The sequence below is a fragment of the Otolemur garnettii genome, unplaced genomic scaffold (genome assembly GCF_000181295.1).
Source record: "Otolemur garnettii isolate 467f Iridium unplaced genomic scaffold, OtoGar3 scaffold00303, whole genome shotgun sequence".
Taxonomy (NCBI): Eukaryota; Metazoa; Chordata; class Mammalia; order Primates; family Galagidae; genus Otolemur; species Otolemur garnettii.
This window is the reverse complement of record NW_003852698.1, coordinates 588350-609810: the sequence shown is the minus strand read 5'-3', so window position 1 is coordinate 609810 and position 21461 is coordinate 588350. Positions and strand designations below refer to the sequence as shown.

The 21461-nt window shown below is 36.8% G+C and overlaps 1 protein-coding gene across 3 annotated transcripts in view; it reads left to right on the top strand.

Moving 5' to 3' along the window:
* ZNF292 (zinc finger protein 292) overlaps positions 1-21461 on the top strand; it is a 101909-nt gene that overhangs the window by 39410 nt on the left and 41038 nt on the right. The window contains exons 2-4 of one of the 3 annotated variants that reach the window (XM_003803433.3): positions 17794-17948; positions 18134-18212; positions 20658-20793. In XM_003803433.3, coding sequence (XP_003803481.1) covers positions 17794-17948; positions 18134-18212; positions 20658-20793 — 370 coding nt within the window. Of the gene's footprint in view, positions 1-17793; positions 17949-18133; positions 18213-20657; positions 20794-21461 lie in introns of those variants that run through there. The other 2 variants (XM_023508990.1, XM_023508991.1) reach the window with 2 other exon arrangements.

The following is a 21461-nucleotide window of genomic DNA, read 5'->3' as shown; positions in this document are numbered from 1 at the left end:
TCACCACCTACAAAAATTACTGTTGCTGGATAAAAGACAAAACAATAAAAAGCCTAGAAGAAAGTGTGGGAAAAACTCATAAAGCTATTGGCCTGGGAAAAGAATTTATAAAAGAAGACCTCTGGCAATTGCAGCAACACTAAAAATAAATGGGACATGATCAAGCTAAAAAGCTCCTGCACAGCCAGGATCACAATTAAAGCAAACAGATAGCTGTCAGAATGGAAGAAAATATTTGCATGCTATAAATCTGAAAAAGGACTGATAACTAGAATTGACAGAGAACTGAAATTAATGAACAAGAAGAAAGTAAGCAACCCCATTTATAAGTGGGCAAGAGGCTTCAACAGAAACTTCTCTGAAGAAGACAGGTGAATGGCCAACAAACACATGAAAAAATGCTCATCACCCCTAATCATCAGAGAAAATACACATCAAACCCACTCTGAGATACCACCTAACGCCAGTGAGAATAGCCCATACCACAAAATCCTAAATCTGCAGTTGTTGGTCTGAATGTAGAGAGAGGGGATCGCTCATATATTGCTGGTAGAATTGTGAACTAATACAACCTTTATGGAAAGAAGTATGGAGAATTCTCAAAGAGCTAAAAGTAGAACTTCCCTTTGATCCTGAAATCTCATTGCTAGGTGTCTACCTCGAAGAAAGAAAGATCATTTTATTACAGGGACATTTGCCCTAGAATGTTTAATTGCAGCACAATTCAAAATTGCCAAGATGTAGAAGCAACCCAAGTGCTCATCCACCCAGGAATGGATTAATAAACTGGTATATTTATACCATGGAATACTATTCAGCCATAAAAGATGGAGACTTTACATCTTGTGTATTTACCTAGATGGAGTTGAAGCACATTCTTCTTAGTAACACAAGAATGGAAAAGAGAGTATCCAGTCTACTCAATACTAATATGAAACCAAGAGAAAAACAGCTACACACCCATAGGAGAGAAAACACCAAATACATTCCAATGGGAGGGGAGGGGGAGGAGGGGGCTGGTGAGTTCTCACCTAATGGGCACAATGTAAGGGCAGCAGCACACTACCTGGGTGAGAGGCTTAACTACAACTTGAACTTTACCTTATAAACACAATCAGCATAACCTAATCATTTATACCCTCATATTAATCTGAAACAAAAAAAGAACAATTTTGATTATACATAAGCCTGGTGATGATAGTACATTTAGTTCACATACATCTCACAGCCGGTTTCTCATTCATCACATCTTGCCTTTGATATATTTGTCAGAATTATGAACCATCTTCACATATTACGTAGTAACTAAAGTCAATGCTTTATTCACATTTCCTTAGTTTTTTAATTTTATTTTTATTTTCATTTATTTCCTTAGTTTTTATCTCAGTGTTTTTTTCTGTGCCCGGATCCCATCTAGAATACACATCATATAGACTTGTAAGCTGTGATTATTTCTCAAACTTTTCTTATTTTTGGTGACCTTAACAGGCTTTAGGAGTAATGGTCTTAGTTTACGGCCATAGCACCCTGAAGGCGCCTGATCTTGTCTGATCTCGGAAGCTAAGCAGGGTTGGCCGGGTTAGTACTTGGATGGTAGGAGTAATGGTCATATATTTTGTAGATCCCTCAATTAGAATTTGTCCATTTTTTAATGAATAGACTGATTATTTATGGTTTCTTGGGAAGAAGACTAAAGAGGTAGCTAGAATGCCATTATCATCACACCATCAAGGATATGTATTATCAATGTGATGTAACACCTTGGTCACCTGTTTTGTCAAGTTTCTCATTTAGAAAGTTATTCTTTACTCCATGCCTTATACATTGCACTCTGTGGAGGGAGCCACTGTATCACTCACACTTGAGCTGTGGGTCGTGCTCTGCCTCCCCGTGGGCAGAAGCTAGATAAACGGTTTAAACTTCCTGTGGTAGGTTTTTCTCTTCTTTGTGTATCTATTCAGTAATCTCTCCACATCATGATGCATTCATGGGTGTTCATTTATCTTTGGGTTGTGATCAGGTGCTACTTTATTTACTTCATTTTGGTACATTGTTTCTTTCTTTCTTTCTTTCTTTCTTTTTTTTTTTTTGGAGACAGTCTCACTTTGTCAACCTCGGTAGAATGCCGTGGTGTCAGAGCTCACAGCAACCTCAAACTGTTGGGCTCAAGTGATTCTCTTGCCTCAGCCTCCATAGTAGCGAGGACTACAGGCACCTGCCACAACGCCCAGGTACTTTTTTGTTATTGTTGTCATTGTTGTTCAGCAGGCCTGGCCTGGGTTCAAACCTGCCAGCCCTGGTGCATGTGGCTGGCGCCCTAACCACTGAGCTGCTCAAATTGTTTCTGCTGTGGCCATGGGAGCTCTTTCAGTTGGCTCATGTTTCTTTGACATACTCTGTGTGTATGTGTATTAGAGGGACGTGCAAAATCTTTGATTGTGAAGAAAATTTGTAAAGCAGAAGTTAAGTTTCACATCTAGTCCTTCCAGTTTTACACCAATGCCAATCATAATACTCTGTACTGACAGACAGAATTCAGCTAAAGTGCATGTTCTGCTTTCAGAGGCTTTGGTGAACATTGTTTTGGAAGTGAACACTCTTAAAAAGGAAGATGCTGGATGATTTTTAAGTTCTTAGGACAATGAAGATTGCCTCTGCTTGCTTACAGTGAAATTTACCTGGAAATAAAGTTCTTAGTCCAATGGATATGTATTTTTAAGAAATCTGCAGAAAGATTTCTCCAAAAGAACATTTAAATAATTAATAAGCATCTTTGAAGTATATGTATGTTTTTGCTTTTGATCAAATTTACTATTTTTTGTGATATACAATACCTAGAAATTGGACTCTAATATACTGTCTGCTTATAGGGTTTTGATGTGAAGTCATTGGTTGGGCCAAGATCACCCATGTCAGTATATCCATAGAAATATGATCTAATCATTAGCATTCTTCAAAAGTCAGTTGTATCAAAGTTTTCTAGGTACTGGAAGCATCCTTTCAGTCAGATACATTTGACTCCCCCTTGGGATTCATTTTTCTTAACTCAGCAGTACGTAGTCTCTTCACATTTTTTTCTTTACTTTTTTTTTCCAATTGAGACAGAATCTCACATTGTTGCCCTCAGTAGAGTGCTGTGCCTTCACAGCTCACAGCAACCTCAAACTCTTGGGCTCAAGCAGTTCTCTTGCCTCAGTCTCCCTAGTAGCTGGGACTACAGATACCCGCCACAATGTCTGACTGTTTTTTAATTTTTATTTATTTTTGTTTTAGCAGGTCCAGGCTGGGTTGGAACTCATCACCAGCCCCAGTACTATTTTTTTAAGTCATAAAAATAGCATTCTTGTTACTTAAAAATTGTAGCAATCAAAGATATTATCATCTTTCATATCCTATTCCTTTCTTCCCTCAGAAATAACTAGTTACAAAACGGAGTATCTTTCACTTTCCTGTGTATCCATGTTAATATACTCATCTATGTTTATACTTAAATAGTGGGATCATATGATGCATATTATTCTGTGTCATACTTCTTTTTAACCTAATATATCCTGGACATTATTCTATGTCTGCATTTATAGCTATTAAGTATACTTCATTTTTTAAAAATATGACATTCCTTCACATGGATATATTGTAATTTATTAAGCTATCTTCTGTTTGTGACATTCAGATTGTTCTCCAGTATTTTGGATTACAGTTTGTGTCAGAATATTCATAGATCAATACCTTTGCAGATATGTGGCAGTATTTGGTTAGGATTATTTTCTGGAACCATAATTCTTAGTTCAAAGGATATGCTCATGTATAATGTTTATATTGTCAAATTGACCTCCAGATGTCTCTAAAAACATTCTACAACTCTTATTTTTGAAGTTTTATTATATAATTTTTACCATTTTGTAGGGTGAAATATTCTTAATGGCTGGGGGATATTTGGGAATTTATTTTTCATAGACATGTGCTTTGCAACAGTGAAGCCTTTTGAAGGAAAACAAACTTAGAAACCATTAAAGATACACTGATGGATTTGACTACAAGTAACCTTTTTATGGTGGAAAGCCTGATAACTAGGCAAGCTACAGACTGAGAGAAAATATTTTCTAGACAGTACTTTGTTTTTATGGTTTTAGGGTATAATTTATCACATGAGGAGGCTGAATGAGTTATCTCAATAGTCTTTGTAGATACAATGCAACAATTCTGTGACTTTAAAACAATGAACATAAATATGGATACACTTTTTAGGGCTATGGGTTCAGAGTTTTTTTTAGCTTGGGTTGAAAATAGCTTTTTTGAATAAATTTCTTAGAATTCCACCATTATTTAATAACAGCTAGTTACTGTGCTTTCATGCATTCTAATAATATGCATATTACATTATATAATTTTGCACAGAAAGGATCATTTACATGGTTTTATTATGGACACTCCTCCATAACCCTTATTCCTCTAGAAGATCCTTATTAATTTAGGTTGTACCTTTCCATAATTTTTTTTAAAGCTCGTGTAATCCTATATACACGCAGATACGTATACATATGTAGCAGAGGCCTTTGTCAGTTTAGTAAATTTGAAAATGAAGAAATAGTGGAGTTCCATATAAAATACAGATTACTGAAACTGAACCAAGAAAAGTCTCAATAGTTCAATTTCAAAACTATTATAGACCATAAAATTGAATGCTCTGAAATTGATTTTACAAAGCCAAAATAATTTTAATGTCAAAATCTAACAAATAATGTGAAAAAGAAAACTATAACCCAGTTACATATAATAGAGACTGCATATGCAAAAATATAAATAAAATGCTAATTTAAAACATTAGAAAATTTGAGAACTAAGGTGTTCTATTTCTTCATAAAGACATTGTATAAACTATCATTGTATAAACTTAAGATAGGGAGCATTCTGTGTCTTGCCAAATTGTCATATCCTTTTATAAACTTGTTTTAGTTTTCAACATGTTATACAGTACTTTGCATTTCCAAAGTCATGAAGTATCTCTGAGATTTCCATTAATGTTAGGGTTTTTCCTCAGGACACTTCCATTCTTTGGGTTACAATCAGTTTTAGTTTCATGGCATCGTTAAATTACTACCTTTGCATACTTTTAATATGACTTTTGTAATAATCATATTTTTCATCTTTTTTGGTTAGTTCTCTCTTTCGTTTATTTTTGTGAAATGTCTAATGAGTTTATTGCTGGGAGATAGGAAGATGACCACACAGTTTACACCCTGCTGTCTGAGCATGTTCTGAGTAACAGACAGATGCCTGCTACTGGAAGACTTTGAGAGGAACTGTGTGATTACTCACTGATCATGATCTACAACTCTTCCATAGTCATTTGTGGACTAAGTAATTAGCGACAGACTTTGTACTTTTTGCAGTTGTTCAAAGTCAGTACACACTGTGGAACTAAAAGTTGAACTAGGTTGTTAGACTGTTATTTAAACTGTGGGAACTGGGATTCATGTGCATCAGTATCTTGCAGGATAATCTGGGAGACTGTATGTTTAGTCCAGGAATCTGAGATACTGTCTTAGTGAAGAATTCTAGACTTCATTTTACCCAGAAAATACACATTTCATAATATGTTAAAAATAGTTTTTGTATGGCAAAAATAACAAGTCAATAGGCAAAACAGTAGATTCAAAAAATTATTTGGTAAAGTGATGAACCAAAGGTGAATTTATGTAATACTGTGTATATATTTTTTTGCAGAGTGATAAGAAGGGAGATAATAAGTGGTAGAGAGCTAGACAGAGTAACACACAGTTCTTGGGATAATAAATACAAATGTCCAACACACAAGAAAAAAGGTCAGATGCATTAATAGTTAAATAAATGCAAATTAGAGAAACTATTGCATTTAAGCAGGCTATGTATTACTTCTTACTAGAGGGGCAGCTGTGCAGTATTCTGGCCCCAACAGTTTCATATCAGCAGACCCTCTAAGGTTGTGTGTACACCACACTACAGACATTCTGTGACACGCTCAGAGGGTCTTTGGTTGCATCCCCAGACATAGCAGCAACATATGTGAACATTGTCTCTAAATAGGATGAAAGCTGTGAAGTATTTCATTCCTTTTTATTGTTGAGTAATATTCAACCATATGGCTAGCTTACATTTTGCTTATTCATTCACACCATTGATGGACATTTGGGTTGTTCCCAGTTTATACTGTTGCCATGAACATTGGCATATAATTTTTTTCCTTTTGTGGTCAACACTTTTATATTTAGGTGGATTGCTAGGAGTTAAATTGCTAGTTTGAACAGTAAATTTATATTTAACTTTTTATAAAACCAACTATTTTCTAAAGTGCTGTACTATTTTACATTCTCACTAGCAGTGCATAAAACTTCGTTTGTCCACCATTTGGTATTATCCTTTTAATTATAGTGATGTTAACGGGCATCCTATCTCATGGTTAAGTTTGAGTTCCCTAATGGCTAATAATATTGAGCATCTTTTCGTGTGCCTTTTTAGACATTTATTATCTTCTTTGGTAAACTGTCCATTTTGCTTATTTTTTATTGGGTTGTTTGTCTTTCTATTATAGAATTGCAATAGTTTTTTTTTTATGTATTTTGGATAGAAGCCCATTATTAGATACATCATTTGCACACATTTTCACTCAGCCAATGGCTTTTCATTTTCATAATGGAGTCTTTTGAAGTGCAGAAGTTTTGAATTTTAATGAAATCCCCGACTTTTTTTTTCTTTTTTTGAGACAGAGTCTCACTTTGTCACCCTCATAGAGTGCCATGGTGTCTTAGCTCACAGCAGCCTCAAACTCTTGGGCTCAAGCAGTTCTTTTGCCTCAGCCTCCCAAGTAGCTGGGACTACAGGCACCTGCCAGAAGGCCCAGCTATTTTTTTAGGGACAGGGTCTTGATCTGGCTCAGGCAATCCACCTGCCTCGGCCTCCCAAGTACTGGGATTACAGGCTTGAGCCACTATGCCCAGCCCAACTTTTTTTTTCATAGATTATGTTGTTGGTTTTGCATCTTAAAAGCGCTTCCAGAAGGTTTAGCTGTTCAGTTACGTTTGTCCCATTCTGAGCTAATTTTGTGTAGGATGTAAGGTAACTATCTTATTTCATTTTTATGTGTGCAGATATCCAGTTGTCTCAGTACTGACTATTCTTCATAGTTCAGCCTATATTAATTAACATTTTTTTCTAGAAAAATGTTTTTCATTTGTTTTTATTCAAAAAGTGGACCAGTAAGTGTAATATAAATGACTAAGACAAAATCTGTTTCTGTTGAATTTTATTACCCTGCAGGGCAGTTACTACAGAATGTAGAGATGAAGGAAACTGATCACCTTCTTAGCCAGGCTTCCTACCATTGTGTATCATGTTCTGAAGTAAGTATATGTTATGTGGTCATTGGCCCATTTGAAGCACTCTTGAGTAGACTATGGCACCCTTTCTGGCTTAGCCCCAGCAAGTTAAATTGAAACTTATACACCATAATAAATTGTGGCATCTAGACTCTTTCTTTGATCATGATTGTATACATATACTGGGCTGTGGTTCCTGAAGGTATTAGAGCACATTCTCTGTAGGGGGTTTACTCTTTAGGATTTTTGGACTTCCCATGTGCAGTTTTTCGCTGTATGTGGGTCTAAAATCATCACCTGTATTTAGAGCCATGAGTTTACCCTCTGACTGCTTGACTATGGGAGTCACAGTGTAAAGTATGGGTCTCCCAGACATATGCTTTATGTTTCTTGCAAAGTAAATACAAAGTTAGATATTGTGCAGACTGATGGTCAAAATATATATTTTTTAGTCTTCTATGTGGAGAAATGGTTATATAGCATTGGGAGAATTAATTTGATGCATGTAATGTAAGAATAATCCTCTCTAAGTTATATACTAGACATCATTTTTTTTGAACCTTCTGTTTCTGTAAAATACTGTTTCTCAGGGAATTAGTATTTGTGGCATTGTAAATAGTTTAGCATCAAACATGCTCATATATTTCAAAATTGAGACTCTTTGTACCAGGAATTTGATGTGGTGCTTCTATAAACCTTGCTCATAAGCAGAGGGTGGACTCTACACTGTAAAGTCTACAGAAACTAGAGAGATGAATGGTCGCACCACATCGGGTGGGTGTGGGGAGATTTGGGGTCACGACTGGCTCAGGCCACTAAAATGCTGCAAAGACCAACTTTTTAATCTTCCAATGTGTGGCAGAAAAAAAAAGTTGGACACCCTTGACAAGGCTCAGTTTCTGTGAATGATCACCTCACACCCTCACATTTGAGTGTGTGGGAATATGAATTAATGTCAAATTCCTAACCCATTGTTGTTGTTCAGACCCTTATTAAAGCACATACTGCACTCAATCTTGTTGCTCTTTGTTTAATTGCTTGTGTGTCTGCCTGGCCCACCATCTCTATATTACTTGAGAAGAGGGACTCCATCTCTAGGCTTTAATAGAGCACTGGGCTCAATGCAATCAGTGCGTACTGAGGGTGTGATTGAATGAGTGAGTGCTAGTCTGGACCAGTGAGCCTCAGGCTTTTTGCTCTTGGGCTCCCTGAGAGAATTTTTTTTAAACTCTGCACCTATCTATGAAGATCCTAAAAGGAAACAAATGGCACACTGAAAATAAGGCAGTTCAAGGAGGTTATATTTACAAAGGGACAAATTTGGATGTATGCAGGGAAATCACAAAGGGACCATGCAGGAAGCTGGAACAGGTGCCACCAGGCTGTTACCACCCTAGGCCTGAAGGGACAAGTCCTCTGCCTTAAGAAGAGCTTAACCTTGTGGCCAGAGATTGGGTCAGCCTGACTAGATTTCATAGGGCAGGAACCAGAAATCCTCACACTTTACCCTCTAATCTTCTGCGAGGACTTCCCACTAGCCAAACTGAAGCCAAGGCCAGAGGGCACAGGAGCCATTGACCTCCTCTGTCCCAGTCAGCCAGCGTGAGAGAGGTGGGATGTGGTAGGGTGGAGAAGAACAGAGAGAGTGGGGGTGCAGAGACAGATTTCATCTTAACTGGTCATCATTGCCAAGGATGTGCTTCCTCCTACAGTGGAGATGTTAATATTTTAATTCATCCTTTTTTATTCTTTTGATAGAGACATGATCTCATTATGTTGCCCAGGCTTGGGCTCAAATGCGTGGCCTGAAGTGATCCACCCATCTTGATCTCTTCAAGTACTGAGATTACAGGCATAATCTATCATACTCAGCCAGATTATTTTGGATTTTAACAGATTGCTGTCTTGGTTTCCTCACGGATTCAAATAAGTAATCTCCTTCTGTCCACTGTCTCTTTCTTAGATAAGTGTGCCTTACTCCAATTTATCTAGGATGATGGTCCATCCTGAATTCCAAGTAATATTTTATTTATTTATTTAATTTATTTTGAGACAGAGTCTTATTTTATCACCGTTGGTAGAGTGCTGTGGTGTCATAGCTCACAGCAACCTCAAACTCTTGGGCTTAAGTGAGCCTTTTGCCTCAGCCTCCCGAGTAGCTGTGACTACAGGTGCCTGCCACCACGCTGGGCTAATTTTAGAGATGGAGTCTTGCTCTGGCTCAGGCTGATCTTGAATTCCTGAGGTCAAGCCGTCTACCTTCCTTGGCCTCCCAGAGTGCTAGGATTATAGGCATGAACCACTGCCCCTGGATAATTTTTATTTTCTGTTTTTATTATTGCTTGAGTTCAGGAATTCAAGATTGCAGTGAGCTGTGATTGTATTATTGAACTCTATGTAGTCCAGGCAACAAAGTAAGATTGTGTCTCAAAAAATAAAAATAGTACTAGGTAGGAGAAATAAGTCTCATGTTCCATAGCACTATATGGGGACTATAATTAACAACAAGAGTGAATTTTGAATGTACCCAACACAAAGAAATGATAAATGTTTGCGGTGATGGATATGCTAATTCTGATTTGATCATTATACATCATGTACATTTATTGAAATAGCACGTAGTATCCCATAAGTAATTGGTTCTTTTTGAAAATGCTAACGTGCTACTGAAGTAACTACTACAGAGGACCAAGGAAAACAAGTATCTGAACCAGAACAGTGCAGAAGGAAGGCTGTTAAATAAACCTGGATTTCATTGTATATTGGAGAGACTTCTGAATTCTTGGTTTGGAAAAAAAGGTGATATAGAGGCAGCCTCCTCAGAAGGCCATGTGGTGATAGAAAAGCTCACATAGGTGCTGAGGCAGACGTGAGAACTGAAAGTGAACAAAAGCTTTTAGAAAGTCAGACTTCATCGGATTAGTAGCTGGGAACAACCACCTTCTCCAGTTCTCATCAGGAGAACCATGGTGGTTTGTTTGTTTTTGTTTTTGTTTTTCTTTGTTCGTTTGTTTTTTTTCTCCAAAGTGAATTTGGGAATTTAGTTAATCACAGATTTTTATCTGTCTACTGGATTGTCTATTTAGCGAATTGTTTTTATCCTTTGCCTTTTTCTGTTAGTTTTTTTTAACTTATTTGTGAAAGTTATTTTTGTGTTATGAATTTACTGTGTTACTGTGTATTACTTGTGAATCGCACAGTTTCTTCCTAGTTTTGTAGCTTTCTGTCTGATTTTCTGTGGGGTTTTGTTGAACAGAAGAGTTTTAACTATAATGTAGCTACAGTTTATCACTGTCTGCCCTTGTGGTTGTGTGTGTGTGTCCCACAGCCCATCATTGCCCCAGTGCCTTAAGATAAATACACATTTAATTCTTTCTAAAGTTTTAAAATACTGCTTGTCATATTTAGATTTGTAATTTACATAGAATATAATTTTGTCCTATGGTGGGAATACCTATAACTTTTCTTTCCTGTATAGCTGGTTGTTTGAGCACTATTTTGGAATAGTAACTACTTTCTTTATTGATTTCTAATGGCACATCTGTTATATACCAACCTCCCATATACACCATCACACCTAGCTCTGAAACCTCGTTCTTTGCTGTCACCTATACCTATATTGAGACATGTATTACACTGTCTTAATTTCTATGTAGTTGTAAGGTAAGTCTTATTGGCTGATTAGGGCAGGTAATCTCACCTGGTTCTTTGAAATTAATTGGCCTTCTGAACTCTAGATCTGGTCAATGCATCAAGTTCTGTGAAAAGTTCTATGAGATTTTCATTGCCATTGCTTTGACTTTTTAGATTAAACTTGGCCCATGTTGTCATCTTTAAATTTTTTCTTCTTCTAATATCTTTGTATGTGGTATTTCCATTTATACTGCCTCCTTTTATTTTTTAAATGGAGTTTCATAACTTTTTTCTAAAAATATAAATTTTTTTTAGATTTACTCTCAGGCACCTCCTAGGTTTTGCTATTGCGAATGTCACCTTTCTAATAGTCACACTTCTTAACTGCAGCTTTTTGATAGAATTGCAGCTGGTTTTGTGTTTTGATTGACTCCTGGGAGCTCTTGACTTTCTCCTGTGTGCATCGTCTCTAGTAATACCATTTTTTTCTTTCCAGCCCATATTTCTTTCCTCTGTTTTTTAATTGTGCTGATAGCCTGCGGTGTTGAATAGAAGGACTGATAGGCTGTTTGTTTTGTTTCTGACTTGAAAAGCAAATGCTTCTAACATTTCACACTTAAGAATGAAGTTTACTATGGGTTTTACTACCTTCTGCCAAGTTAAGGCTCTTCCCTTCTATTCCTGTTGTGAAAAGATTTTAATTTTTCTTTACCTCAAATTACACTTCTATTATCACAGCCCCTACTCAGAGTCTCACTAAGGCAGTCCTCACTCTCAGTTTCGCTTTCTGTAATTTCTGTTACCCTGGTCCAGAATTTTATCGTTGCAATTGTTTTATTTTTGTTAATCTCTTACAATGCCTAATTTGTAAATTAAACTTTATCATGATTATATATGCACAGGAAAAATACTACTAGGGTTTGGTACTTTCCCCAGTTTCAGGCATCCATGGGGGGTGGGCGACTTAGAATGTATTCTCCATAAATAAGAAGGCACTCCTGTATGCCTTTTTTGTATTTTGGGGTTTGCTTTTTTTTGTTTGTTTTTTGTAGTTATTGAGATAATTAAGTAGTTCCCTTGTTAAAATCTGTTGTCACAGTAAATTACAATAGAAGACTCAATAGAAGAGTTTCCTAACTGTAAGCTTCTTCACATTTCTAGGATTAGGCCAGTAAGGCCCCCAAAACATATAAAAAATATATTGCAGTCTCAGCTCTGCACTTTGGTGGTACCCGGCCACATGCACCAGGACTGGGGGGTTTGAACATGGCCTGGGCCTGCTAAACAACAATGACAATAACAACAAAATAGGGTGCATTGTGGCAGGTGCCTGAAGGCTGAAGCAAGAGAATCGCTTAAGCCCAGGAGTTGGAGGTTCCTGTGAGCTGTGACACTGGGGGACAAGGGCGATAGCTTGAGACTCTGTCTCAAAAAAAAAATTGGGGATGGAAAACGATTAGGGGAAGAAAAGTCAAAAGTATCATTAAGAGAAGACAATAATGGAAAAGCGGCTGAGAACCCCTTTTAGAACACAGTTCTTTAACCTCTCATTTCTAGTAGCTCTCTGTATCTTAGGCTTATGCCGTGACACATGCAGCCACACTGCACCAGCCTGACCCCAGATCCCTGTAGGCATCTGCCAGGTCCCTGAAAGAGTGGGATGAAACTGGAAGCAGCCAGTGGGCCTGTACTGGTCTCAGTGGGAAGCTGGGATCATCACTGAGCTCTGACCAGTTGCATGCTGGAATGTGGGCCCAGCATTGTTGGATTTTTTTTTTTTAAAAGGAAAGTGAGGAATCTTAAGCTTAAAACTTAAGATTTCTAAATACTAGGAACTAATTCAAATATTTTTTGAACACAGTGCACATTAGTGGAAACATTCATGGGCCACCAGTTTGGCAACACACAGGCACTCACACACAGGGTTCAGCCCCTGTGATGGAATGTGTCTCCAGAATGTGACTCCTTCACAGCATCCTATGGTTAGAGTCCTCTCGTTCCTGTTCAGTAACTTCAGTTGATAAGTTACCACCTGTCTCAGGAGGCCAGTCTGTTCTGTTTTTGATTAATTCTAATTGATGGTTCTACCTTGTGTAGTAAGCAGGAATGTATCTCTTTTCAGATCTTAACCTGGTGGTTCTGGTGTGTCCTGTAAGAACACACAAAGTAAAATTAACTCTTTTCTTATGTGACAAGCCTTTAGATGTATGAATTTAGCTGTGAATGAAATTTTTATTTCCCCAGGAATGGACAGCACAGTAAAGTACACAAACTCTGGGGTCATACTATGAGAGTTTGAATCCTGTATTTGTCTTTTCCTAGCTCTGTGATCTTGCAACTGATTGCTTAACCCAGGCGTCCTCAAACTACGGCCCATAGGCCACATGCGGCCCACCAAGGACATTTATCCAGCCCACTGGGTGTTTTTGCCACTGCTGCCTGTCCCGCTTAGCAGCCAACTTGTCCTGGGGCCTGCAGTCCAGCCCTCCAATGGTCTGAGGGATAGTGAACTGGCCCCCTGTTTAAAAAGTTTGAGGACCCCTGGCTTAGCCTTTTTATGCCTTGTCTTCTTCACTTTTAATGTAGGCCTATTGCTATAATTTACTTAATAGGTAATACATGTTAAGCTCTTAGAACAGTGCCTGGCACATGGTAGGTATTCAGTAAGTGCTACTGGTTATCCAGATTAAGTATCCTGAGTTCCATCAATCTGTGTTACAAAGCTTTTGATTTTCCTACCATACTTAGCTTACAGATTACTCAATAATGGAAGCAATCTGGTGCCTTGCAGGGAGATGTTTAGGTTTGTTCTGTATCTTCACACCTCTCTCCAAACCAGATGAATTTCACCTTTGTCTACTCATGTATGTATGTATGCTTCTCTTAATGATACTTTTGACTTTCCTTCCCCTAATCATTTTCCATCCCCAGGAGTATATATGTATATAGACATATTTATTTATTTATTGAACAATGTGAGAACAAAAACTGTTGTGTTAATGGGGGAAAAGTATGGGAATTTGGTCAGACACCATTTCCAATACCAATACCCCAAATTATACTTCTGAGTTGACTACAATATTTGATAGAAGGCTTAGGTTTAATAATATGATGGAATAGCTCACTGAACTCAAGAAAGTGCTGTAGTTACTGTTACAGTAATATATCATGTAGGATACAGATGGACAGACAGGTGGAGGGGTACATAGGGTAAGGTCCGAAAGGGTCTCGAGCACAGGGTCACTGTCCCTGTGAAGTCGGGCTGTGCTGCCTTCCCAGCACTTGGGTGTTTTCTCTGAATCCTGTTTAGAGAATTTTGTGAAGCTTCCATTACATAGATAAGCCAGATTAAGTAAGAGGCCATTGGAGACTGAACTCAGTCTTTTGCCCCTTTTACCTCCTGAGAGGTGGAGGGAGTGGGGCTGGAAGTCCCAGCTCTCTAACCAGCTTGGTCTTTCTGGTGACAGTTCCTCTGCTGAAACTATCTGGCAGTCCCTCAGTCAAAAATCATCTCACTGGCCAACACAGTGGCTCACACCTGTAATCCTAGCACTCTTGGGAGACTGAGGCAGGTGGATTGCTTGAGCTCATGAGTTTGAGACCAGCCTGAGCAAAAGCGAGACCCTGTCTCTACTAAAAATAGAAAAACTGAGGCAAGAGGATTGCTTGAGTCCAAGTTGCAGGTTACTGTGAGCTATGATGCCACAGCACTCTACCCAGGGCAATCTGTCTCAAAAATATTAATAATAATTCATCTCACTAACATACGAGGAAGATACTCTTACAATGCAGGATGTTTTTTATTACAACACACCTGTTTGCCTATCAGTGGCACAAGCTTGAAAGATTGCTGTGAATGGTAAATCTAACATCCTCTTTGAGTGATTGCATCATTGAATTCCATATTATCTTGTATAGTTTGTTCTACTTTGTTTTGGTTCAACCAGGAGCTGATTCCAGTTCATAATTGTTCTGATGAAAAGAGACTCTTTTCATCTTCCAGTAGACCATAGCTCTCTCATTGTCCTTCAAAAGATTAGAGGGTATAATTGTTCAGATCTATAAGAAATACATAGTAAGTTACTCTTTATTTGAAGGATGTGTAAAAGAAAATGAGAATTCGCCTGTATAAGGGCTAAGGGAAAACTTCCCTTTCATCCTTTGATGAAAATCAATTAGACAAAAAATTAACTAATGGGAGAAAAGACATACAAATTTATTCATCATTGGATGTGATTCCCCACCCTCCCAGTTGACTCCGGATGCTCTTTATCCTCCTCCTTAAGCGAAAGGACAATAGGGAGTGTGGACGATTTCAAGTGAGTAATAAGTCATTTTTAGAGGAATTCAGTGGACTTGAACATACAGTGGCCTGGGACAAAAGGCTACAGACTTTGGTTTGTGACAAAAGTCTGTCCAAATGTATTGGTAGACTTCGCTCTCTTTTCCTGCGTCATCTAGTTCAGTTAGTGAAAACTCAGGAAAGGGATAAGAGGTAATTGTTTTTTTGTTTGGTGAGTCTGAACTCTACACAAATAAGGGAACTTCAGAAAACAACTTCATCCTGTGCTGTGGGAGAGACAGAAGATTGAGAGCCTAGAGGGGACGGGGGTGTCAGAGAGTCCTTAAGATTTCTTGTTCAGCTTTTCTATGTGCAGTATTTTGGGGTATTGGTTCCTGATCCCTAACATTTGCAAAAGTGAGACTCAGGGTTGAAATTACATGTAAAATAACACTGAAGCCTGAATTGTCTTGGGTATGATGGGAAGCCTCACTCTTCCTTAGGTGTTTGCAGCCCAGGCCAACATGGAGATTGCCAAGAACGTGCTTTGTATAAAAACACTGATGCCCCCAACCCAGCATCTCTGTTCCTGCCTTGAACTTAGATGTTCAGAAAACACTTTACCTTTGGATTTCTGAGTTTTTCAAATTTGGATGGTGCTAGAGGACTTATCCCTGATTGTTTCTATCTCCATACAGAATTTATTTTGTACCATGAAAATTTGAAATATAGTGGGACTGTGAGGTGAGGTGAAAAGTATTGATACAAGAACAAATTTGTTTTAGGGCACGCCTGGGCAAGACATGGGTGGGTGTTTTTCCCTGGGTATCTGAGAAATAAGTTTTTCCACTTCAACTTTACCTGGAAATTTTGCCATCTGAGTTGGTTTTAGACCTGCCACCCATCCTGCCCAGCACACTGTGGCTTCAGGTTTTCTAGCCTTTCTCTGTATAGCTCTTCTGGCAATCAGTATTTTGCACTCACTCCTTGAAAGAAAGGAAAGGAAAGGACAGGGGGAAGGGGATAGCTGGAGGAGAGAGAGGGCCAGGGTCTATGAATGTGACTACTCAAGGTGGATTGTTGTTATGTGTGTAAGAGTATGTTATGTTACCCTGTAATTTACCAGTTTGCCTTTCTGTTGCTTTTTCTTTCTTTTTTTGTTTGAATGATCTTACCATTTCAGCTAGTTAGAGTTTAGCAGAGAGGACAAAATAGTGTTTTCTTTTGAGTGTTTAGTAGTAGAGTATAAATTCCCTTGCTTTTTTTTCCTTCTGTTTTTATAATTGCTTCTGTATGACAGAGGATACAAACCCTTGTGGCAGAGATTTTTTTTTTCCCCCTCAATATACCCTTTTTTCTAGGAAAAGACATCTGAATTTTTCCATAGTGCAATGAAGACCAATTGTGGCAGGCTTCTGTATTACAGAAACATCAGATTAAAGTTGCACTTAATTTAGTTTAACTGTATATAACCTTTTAGTTTTTTGCAACTCGTGATTTTAATAGCTATAGTCTTAAGATTTATTTACATTTCTGCTGTTGCCATTTTCTTCCATCTTTTCATTCAAAGAAGATAAGTAACTTCTTAAAAAAATAATTCTGATGAGGGTGGTGCCCATAGCTCTGTGGTTAGGTTGCCAACCACATACAACGAGGCTGGCAGGTATTTGAACCCAGTCCCGGGCCAGCTAAACAACAAAGACAACTGCAGCAACAACAACAAAATAGCTGGATGTTGTGGCGGGCACCTGCAGACACAGTTACTTGGGAGGCTGAGGCAAGAAAATCACTTGAGCCTGAGGCTGCTGTGAGCTGTGATGCCACGTTACTCTACTGACAGCACAGCTTGAGACTCTGTCTCAAAAAAATTCTGATGAGATGAATTTAAAGTATTTACTTCACAGAAGGATGAGAAATGTTTTTAATTATAAAATACTTTATTATAAAATTACTTGACTTTATAATCATTCTTTAATATCTTTGATATTAATTTTATGTATTAAAGGTCTTTTAATGACTTTTTAAGATAAACCTTATCAAAAAATCGTATATGTTTTTGCTAACTATATGTGATTCATTTTTTGTTAGATATTGAATTTGCTTCTCCTTATACAAAACCTAGAAAAAATATTATTTGAAATTCTTTACTGTGTGCCTGGCTGGTCAAGTATTACTTGTCCAGGTGTCTCTTTTTAAAATAATGTTTATAACTTAGAAATTATTGAGTGAAAAGCAGCATTTTGACCTGGGAGAGGAGCTGATACCTATACTCTTTTAACACTGGCTTTGGTGAAATGATACCGTTGGTGAATGAATTTACTTTTTCCTCCAGAGAGCTGCCAAAAACAAGACTCTGGCTTTATTTCTTTTAATATTTTTATTACTATAAGCTATGTTTTGTTTCTATAAATAAAAATGTTATTTTTCAAAAATTTCTCAGGGAGAAAAGAAAAACACAACTGATTAGTTAATGTGTATTTTGATTTACATTTTGAATACTTTTTATTACTTCTTCCAAAACAGACACTTCTAGAATATGCAGAGAAATGGAAAACTTCAGAAGATCCCTTGCCTTTATTGGAGGTATACACAGTGGCTATCCAAAGTTATGTTAAAGCCCGACCTTATCTTACATCTGAATGTGAAAATGTAGCCTTGGTTCTGGAACGCTTGGCATTGTGAGTATACCTTTGAGTAAATAAAAAACTAGATATGTTTGTAAAGAAACAAAATTTACTTTATTATCTCATGTCATATGATAGTTTAATTTTAAATGGATTAATTATGGACAATCTGGTGAATTACTAGTTTTATTTTACTTTGAATTTTAATAATTATGTGTATCCATTTTTTGTTTTTTTAGAAGCTGTGTTGAACTTTTACTGTGTCTGCCTGTTGAGTTACCAGATAAACAGTGGCAACAATTTCAGTCACTGGTGCAGGTAAGAATCTTTACCTATTAGACTTAACATAGGTTTATCTTGCATCAGTTTTCTGTATTCTTAATTATTTGGTTAAACTTTAAAACATGTAAATGATAACACACATCAGTTGCCACTGTGTGTGTGCACTGAGATATATTAATACTGCACATTTCTTAAAATCAGATAATTTAGGGCTTTGTCAGAGCACTAAGGAAACAAAAAAAAGTCCTCATTTGGATTTAAAAACAGTTTAACTGATTGCTGGAAATGTCCAGTATGCTTTATAGGAATGTAACATGCATCATTTAATCCTTGTGAAAACTTTCTATGGGTAGGGATATTTTCCCCATTTTAAAGGTGAAGAAACCGAGGCTCATGCTTTCAGATATTTATCTGCCAAACTTACACAGCTAATACTTGAAAAATGATTCTTTATTCTAAAGCCCATGCTTTTCTGCCTCTATCTAAAAACATGTGCTTTGTCTCTCATTTGGTGCTATCATTCTACTTACACATGGTACTACACAATTTAGCACTTAGCTGTTTTGGAGTGTTTTCAAGAAAGTTAAATTCTGTTTCAAGCACTAGATTGTGCTAATTATAGTATAGCTTCAGGTAAATTTTGATTAATTGTTTTGTTCAAAAGAATATTCCTGCTAGCTAGTTTCAAAAGATACGGTTCTTTTTCTCTGTTTCTCTTACCAGAGTTCTTAAAATATCTTTTGGCTTTAGGGTTTTCTATAAGAAGTACATTAAGAAATTTAGTCTTAAATTTTAGAAGTATGTGAAATACAAACAAGAGGCAAATAAATAAACTTTTCTATTTTAATATATAATAACACTAAAATCTATATCAAGTGCTAAGTCCTTAAAGGAAGACTTTATATATCTTATTTAATACTCCAGGGTTCCACATTGGCTCTTAAACCCAATCAAGGCCTAATGGACTTTGTTGAAATGAGAGAGTCTCGTCTTGTCCGTCACATTGCAGTAACTTGTTTTGAGCATGCAGTTTTACAGTTACTTGTGTCTTGGGTTTTTTCCACAAACTATTCCTTTCCTTTTTTTTTTTTTTTTTCTTTTTGAGACAGAGTCTTAAGCTGTCACTCTGGATATAGTGCCATGGTGTCATAGCTCACAGCAACCTCTAACTCTTGGGCTCAAGTGATCCTCTTGCCTCAGTTTTTCTACTTTTTTAGTAGAGGGGTCTTGTGTTTTGCTCAGACTGGTCTTGAACCTGTGAGCGACTCACCCACCTGGGTGCTAGGATTACAGGTGTGAGCCACTGTGCTTAGCCCCAAGTATTTCTTTTTAGGTAAATAATTGTTTCAGAGCTTTCTATTGTTTAACATACAGATTAAACCCTACCACAGTATTAATTAAATATGTTGTTTATATACAAATACACTAAACTCATGTTTGGTATATTTTGTCAACATAAGATAAACTTCCAAACATTCATTTTTTATTTTGTTTGCCAATATAAGATAAATTTGTAAACTCTCCTTTTTGAAACAGAACCACTAGTTGATACCTTTTTATGTGAATTCTAAGGGAAATCTTTGAATTCCTCTGCATCCACTTCTCAAAGAAAATTTCTTAAAGTACCTGAACTTTGTTGCAGTGGAAAGATTGGCTTTAAGGCTTTGAAGAATAGACTTTTGCTTGAATGTGGCATGAAGCTTTGAGTTTCCATGACACTTTGCTCCTACATGTATTTCAGAGCTTCCTCAAGGCTAGTTTATACCTACCTAACAGTGTATGTTTTAGGTAGCATATTTTCCTTGTGTTTTAATTGTCTAAACATTTCCTTATCCCATGAGAGAATAGGCCCCATAAGGGCTTAAGTTGCTGTTCCCTGGAATTTTGTTCATCAAAATTCTCAATAAATATTTTGTGATTTGAATAAAAACCATTGATATTTTTTGGACTGAAGAATATGCCAAGTTTGTGAACACTTGGAAACAACTAGTAAGCAAGGTTCATTGTTAGCTCTAATGTGAAATGCCAAAGCTATGTAATGAATAAATGAAAATCATACATTTAGTTGTTTTCTTTTTGTGAGTCTCTTTTATTGGAAATTGTGTAGGTTGTCATATAGATCTTTTTATTAATGTAGATTGGGGGGATTTTTTTACTAACACAGAGGATATAAAATGTGGAAGGTCTTTTATGCTTATGGATATTCTGATAGCATCCTTGAGAAGTAACTTTACTTGGGTTTAGACATTGAGAAAACATATGGACTTCTCTAAATATACTTACTTAAGATTTATAATTGATTTGTTTCTTATCCTTGAAATTCATCTTTAAATATCAGAAGTAAAGGAATTTGTAAATATGACATGAAATTTTTAAGATAAAATTCTTAATTTTTGAAAGTTTAGTGTTATATTTAAAGCCTGATAAGCTTGCTTTAAAAAATCTGTTGTAATTCTTTGGATGTTTATTTAATATTTATAGGTAGCTCATGAAAAGCTGATGGAGAATGGCAGCTGTGAATTGCATTTTTTAGCTACTCTAGCTCAAGAGACTGGGGTGTGGAAAAACCCGGTGCTGTGCACTGTTCTTTCCCAGGAACCATTGGATAAGGATAAAGGTAAATTTCTAGAGAGAGAGAAAAAAAGAACATTAGACTAGAAAAAATAAGTATTAAAGTTGTTTTGATATAATTCATCTCAAGATATCCTAAAAAGAGACCATTTAATTAGATTTCTTCTGAGGTGCTGAAGCCCTTCATCTTTTTTTTTTTTTTTAAATTTTAGGGAAGATATATTTCTAGGATTATAGAATCTTAGAGTAACAGAGAAACTAGAATTTTTCCCGAACATCATTTCAACAGAGGAGTTCCCTCTGTAACATCCTGACAGGTGGCCATCAGGCTTATATTTAACACTTAACTTGATCGTTGGAGAAGTAGAAATAGGGTAGTTAAAGGGTTTTCCTCAAAAGAGAAACCAGTGCTAGGACTCCGAAGTCTTCTGTGTTTGGATTAGTGCTCTTGGTCAGTTAATTGCTCATTCTTATTTTATCCTGCATTTTTTTTTTTTTATATGAGCTCTGGCAATAAATTCAAACTGGCACGTTTCCTGTTGGAAGGAGATGGCTAAATGACTAATATGTATAACAATATTCAGGATTTAAAAATTGAATATACCATGAAGAAAAGTACAGTTACCTTCTAGATACTTTTCTTGAGATTATTTTGGAGAGTGTGCTCATATTTCACTTTAACCCTTTCCCAATGTATTTATTGAAGAAGTTAAT